Source organism: Dioscorea cayenensis, chromosome 19 (genome assembly GCF_009730915.1).
Source record: "Dioscorea cayenensis subsp. rotundata cultivar TDr96_F1 chromosome 19, TDr96_F1_v2_PseudoChromosome.rev07_lg8_w22 25.fasta, whole genome shotgun sequence".
NCBI classification, from domain to species: domain Eukaryota; kingdom Viridiplantae; phylum Streptophyta; class Magnoliopsida; order Dioscoreales; family Dioscoreaceae; genus Dioscorea; species Dioscorea cayenensis.
Genome location: NC_052489.1, coordinates 933,907 through 939,906, shown reverse-complemented (window position 1 = coordinate 939,906; position 6,000 = coordinate 933,907). Strand labels below are relative to the sequence as shown.

The following is a 6,000-nucleotide window of genomic DNA, read 5'->3' as shown; positions in this document are numbered from 1 at the left end:
ACAATATTTGGAATTACATTCAATGGTGCATTATTTGTGATTATCAAATGTTGTAGCTTTGGTACGGAAGATGACGAGGGGGAAGTTGCAGCTTTTTCCAATGCTTCTACGTCACCTTGAAAATAACCATAATTTTGAACCAAATGCTGACCAAATGAGCGCATATTACCATGCATTCGGCACATGGCTTTGTCATCATAATAAAGGCATTTTGCAGCTGAATGTAAAATATTGCTTTGAAGTAGTTCCATGTAATAATCATTTGCTACATCTTCCAAAAGTTGTTGTGTCATTCCCTTTTCTTCTTCTGTTGGCATTGATGGTTTTTTCACAAGCCCAACAACCACCCATTGTTGGATCAAAATATTCTTCTCGAAGATATAATCCTCGGGGAAGAAAGCACAGAAGATGAAACATTGCTTGATATAAGACGACAAGTTCTCATAAGGGAGCAAATAAACGGGCTTAGTTAGTGTTTTATTTGAGGGTTCTAGTGAAACAATAATATTTTCTAGGACCTTCCCCCACTCGCTATGATTTTTCTCTTTAGTATATAGGATCCTAGCAATGGTTTTCATTGAAAGTGGAAGGCCATGACACTTGTTCACCATATTTTTACCTATTTGTTCAAAGTGTTGCATGTTCCCCTTTTCACCATCATGAAATAATAATTTACACATCAAGGCCCAACCATCCTCCTCGGACAATAATGGCAGCTTATGTTTATAAATGCCCTCATGAGTTATGACACTTTCATACCTAGTTGTGACTAAGATATTATTAGTAATACAACCCAGGTTCTTAAAGATCAAGTTACTCATCTCTTCCCATACTTCCGAATCATTAACATCATTGAGAACCACAAAAATTTCCTTATCTCTAATTAAATCATTTAAAATATTTATTAGATTAGGCCAATAAGTGGTTCTTGTTGAATCACCACCAAATTTATCTATAATGGAATTCATTATTGTATGAAAAGTAGAATTCATGTGGACATCTACCCATATCGGTGGCAGTGATTGAAATTTATCTTTAATTGTTTGGTGGTTGAAGATTTTTCTAGCTAGAGTTGTTTTGCCAATGCCTCTCTCCCCGACAATCCCATAAACATGGACTCCCGGAGAACTACTGTTGATCATTAACTTCTCCACTAGGTTTTCGGTATCCTGCTCTATTCCACCAACTAGATTAGTATCATGTTCTACAGTGGTATTAAGTTTAAATAAAGTCAAACCATCATTTAACTCTTATTTGAAAATCTCTTCCAATCTAGAGCCAATAATTTTAAGAGTTTTATTTTGACTCTTAATTTGTGGGGGAAAATAGATCAGGTGCTGGTATACATTAATGAAAAGAGAAAGCCAGTGTTCCTGTAGTGGTTTATTCACTCCATCAAAAAAACTAAATAAATAAATAAATAAATAAATAAATAAATAACAATGTACCTCGTAATCCATTGTCGCCAATTTATCCTCAAGCTTAGATAATTCATCACTGATGTCTTGCAAGTCATTAGAAACAGCTCTCAAATTATGAAACAAGGTGTTGGTGGTGCCATGAGGGACAATCATCATCTCCTCATCAGCATACTCCAACTTGCGGTAGGCCATTTCTAGCCTTTCTTGTAACTTCGTGAGATTATCCCTCACTCTCGCCATTTTCTTCTTCAGCTGATTCCGCAACATCCGCGACATGCTCGACAATATCATAAGAACAACCCGTTGCATTATATGATGAAAGGTAATTATTGTATTAACAAAGGAATGGCAGTTTTCTATCTTTTCTTGCAACTTCCTGTATTCATCATTATCGATCATAAGAACTAACCACAATATCATAACACCAACCCGCACCATCATAAAACCAACCCAAAACATGACCAGCAACATCATAATAACAAAGCCAAATATTAACATAACAACGGACAACACAACTAACACAATCCACAACAACACCGAGAGCACAACCCGCAACATCATATACATATTTAATTAGACAAGCCCACACTCTCCCGATGTGTTTGTTTGTTTGTTTTAATTTGTCCTGGTGCATAAATTAATTCCATGCAAGGACTATATATAGACACTTAAAAAAGAGGGATATTATTATGTAGATAACTTGCATGAGTGAGAGAATTTGTGCTTGCTTGTCTAGCTAACACCTCCAAATTAATTTATGTATAAATATTTACTATTATTTTATTGCTAAAGAATTATAAAAGCATGCATGGCTTTTATAATATCTTTTGAGGAGACTGGGCTTTGGATATATACCTTGCTTTGCTTTCATTGAACTCCACCTCCAAAGGAATCAGTGACATAATTAAGATATTTTAATTCAATCATTTTGAGTATTAATACCTAGCTAGTAATTAATGAGCTATTCACACACACACATATAACTTTTGTGTTATTAATTTTTTCTTTTTAAATTTGCATTTTTTCCATTGAACCCATTAATATTCATTGAGGTGAATCCCTATTTACAAGGAAGAAATAATTTGAAATCAATACTAATACATCTCTTCAATAAACAACAACAACATATTTTCTACAATGAATTGTAACTTTTTGTTAACGGAAACAATTAATTGTAACTAGACTAAATTATAGTACATATAATCAAAAGTATTAATTTTACAAAAATTATATAACAGAATTTATGCTTGCTTGTGTAACACCACCAACTTTTTAATTGAAAAACTGATATATATAGTAATTATAAGCATCTCTTTATCTTTCCAAAGGAGATGACATTGCATATATATATATATATATATATGTTTTGCTTTTGTCTGTCTTCACCTCGATTTTTGTACTTGCTTTCCTTTTTTTATTATGATTTTACTGTAGTGATTTATAAAAAGTTGCGGGAGTTCTTTTTCTGTAAAAAAATAAATAAACCTTAATTCTCACCATAGTAACTAGTAATCAAGTATACATTTTTATTCAAATATATAAATTATGGAATCATTTACTTTAATCTAAATGTAAATTACTTTGTTAATCAAAAGCAACTCTTGCTTGGCATTGACTTAATTAATCATCAACTAAACAATTAATTGAAAGCTTTGAAACAACTCCATCTTCCTAAATATCAAATACAAACAAAAAATATTTTTGTTGTTCACCATGAATAAACATTTAGTTTTGTGAGATGTTTCAACATTTTCCCATAAAAATGGGGTTATAATTGATTTCTTACGGTGATATAATTCACTGGTCAGCTTTCAATGTCAACAAGCTCAGTTAGAGAACAAATTGGAGTTTATGAATAAAAAGAAAGAAAAAATTGTTATATAATTTAGAGCATATCTCTTTTTTTGTTTTATAAAAAAAATTAGATGATACTGTTTCAACAATAATCTAATTTTAATTTTAATTTTAATTTTAATTATAATATTATATGGTAGTAGAATTATAGAGACGTGTCCTGATTTTTTATATGATGATGGTAGTAGAATTATCTTTTAAAATAATACATTGGCCACTTTATTTTTATACAGAAATCCAAACATGTCAATTTAAAAAAAAAAAAATTAAGCATGCTGAGATGGTATTTTAACAAAGTGAATAAATCACTAATTAAGAAATTTATTAAAGAGTCAAATATTCAGTTATATATGATGAAAAATAAGTACGAAATTAACTTCAAGTTTTGTATGCCTGTGGCCTTCCTTGGGAGCACAATTCATCAAAAGTTAGATATTTAGTTATGATGGTTTTGCAATTATGAGTTTGGAATATACGAAACTCTTTGATGTGAACAGTGTTACTATGTTAGCAAAGGCTTTTTACTTAAATATTAATTGAATGTTTCTTTATTGATTGACATCAGGATGCTGCAGACAGGCGCTGCACCAGATGATGAATTATACAATTTGGTTATTGGCATGCTAATTAATTATGATGAATCAGATTGATTCAGCCTGAAGTACATGGATTTGACACTGAAATCTGGGTATATATGATGTCAATGAATGGTTTCACAGACTGTGTTTTGTGTTGTCTTACTGCAGGGAGATTGGATGTATTGGCATCAATAATAGAGAAATAATGCAAGGTATACATTATTAATTTGATTCCCGGAGTTCTCTTATATTCCGTCTGCAAACTACCATGATTCTGATTTGATATTCTCAGCGGAATCTTTGGTTTTTTACATACATGCTGTTAGAAAAAGAGAGAGAATGAGCGAAACAAGTTCTCAAGCCTTGAACAACTGTCATTGGTAATCTATGTGTTTACATATAGAAGCAGAATACATATACATGTATATCTACATCTAACACCCCCCCTCAAACTGAAGGCGGATCGTATGCGTTGAGTTTGGATAACATGAAGAGATGCTGATCACGTGTCTGTGCCTTGGTGAAAAAATCAGTCACCTGGACCTTTGTAGGAAGATAATAAAGTGCCACTGTCTGAGCACGTACATGACATCGGGTGAAGTGAGCATCCACACCAATATGTTTGGTCAACTTGTGCTTGACTGGATCGGCAGCAATATGAAGAGCTTCAGTACTATCACAGTGAATAAGAGTGGAAGAAAGAAGTAATACACCAAAGTCCTGTAGGATCGACCGAAGCCAAAGTACCTCTTGGACGGTGAAAGCTAAAGCACCAACCTCAGCCTTAGAACTGAACTTGGCAACAGTAGCTTATTTCTTGGACTTCCAAACAATGAGTGACGACCCAAGAAAGATACAGTAACTCGTGACAGATACTCGATCATCAAGAGAATTGGCCCAGGTAGCATCGGAATAAGTCTGTAATTGAAGAGTGGACCGGCAAGGGTAAAATAGACCACATGATGCAGTACCATGAAGATAGCTCAACACCCGGAGAAGATGAGAATAATGAACAGAAGTGGGTACAGTAACGAATTGACTGAGAATATATATAGCATGAGATATGTCGGGACAAGTGACGGCCAAGTAGACCAAACTGCCAACCAGATATCGACAGCGAGTAGGATTGGATAAGGAAATCCCATCAGAAGCATGAATCTGCAAATGTAGCTCCATCGGTGTAGCTACAGTACGGGTATCAGTCAAACCAGAGCGAGCAAGTAGATCTCGAGTGTAACACTCCTGAGAGAGACGGTAACCATCAGGATGATAAGTGATCTCGATACCCAAAAAATAACGAAGCAGACCCAAATCAGTTATCAAGAAGGTCTCATATAGCTTCCACTTCACAAAAGTAATGTATGCAGAGTCATCACCAGTAAGAATCATGTCATCCACATACAGAAGAAGAATGGTCCAGCCCTGAGAAGAAGAATGAACAAAGACTGTTGGATCATGTATGCTCGCAGTGAAACTAGCACCCTCAACCACTGTGCTGAATCGCTCAAACAAGGCTCTTGGAGCCTATTTGAGCCTATAGAGTGCGTGACGAAGATGATAAACAGACCCTAGAGGCACCCGAAGACAGGAAGGAGGAGTCATGTAAACCTCCTCTTTTAAGTCCCCACGAAGAAAAACATTCTTCACATCAAGCTGATGAAGAACCCAACCACGAACAACCGCTATAGCAACCAAAGTACGCATAGTGTGCATGTGGGCTGTTGGGGGCAAAAGTCTCCTCATAGTCGTGGCCATACTCCTGCTGAAAGCCACGAACAACCAAACACGCTTTATAGCGCTCGAGAGACCCGTCAGAATGGGTTTTCACACAGTAGATCAAACGAAAGGTGATGGGAATAACATGAGAAGAAAAGGGAACGAGATCCCACGTGTGAGTCTGAGTCAAAGCATCAAGCTTCTCGGCCATGGAATTCCCTTCTCAGGTGACCGAACTGCTTCCCTGTAGGTACTTGGCTCAAAGACATCTGAACCACTAGTGATAGCAGAAGCGTAACAAACATGAGGATGTAAAGTAGAACAATTGCGTAAAGAATAAGTATGAGAGGGCACCTCAGGAGCCGGATCGGTAGTAGGAGAGGTGTTAGAAATGATTGTCCGAGATGGAGGATCTGCGGGATCCCGACAGT

At 35.5% G+C, this 6,000-nt stretch overlaps 1 protein-coding gene across 1 annotated transcript; it reads right to left on the bottom strand.

Annotated features, from left to right (window-relative positions):
- Positions 1–1,250: 1,250 nt before the first annotated feature.
- LOC120283690 lies at positions 1,251–2,020 on the bottom strand. The gene is made up of 2 exons (XM_039290405.1): positions 1,449–2,020; positions 1,251–1,373 (listed from the first exon to the last, which is right to left on the bottom strand). Exons 1-2 carry the CDS (start codon positions 1,986–1,988, stop codon positions 1,251–1,253), a joined length of 663 nt encoding a protein of 220 aa, XP_039146339.1. The 5' UTR covers positions 1,989–2,020.
- Between the last annotated feature and the right edge of the window lie 3,980 nt (positions 2,021–6,000).

What these genes read in the sequence shown, in the direction of transcription:
- LOC120283690 (XM_039290405.1), bottom strand. Translation starts at nt 1,988, where the DNA reads ATGTATATGATGTTGCGGGTTGTGCTCTCGGTGTTGTTGTGGATTGTG. An exon ending in TGGCGACAATGGATTACGAG is followed by an intron (nt 1,374 to 1,448) that starts GTACATTGTTAT and finishes AAACCACTACAG; the next exon opens with GAACACTGGCTTTCTCTTTT.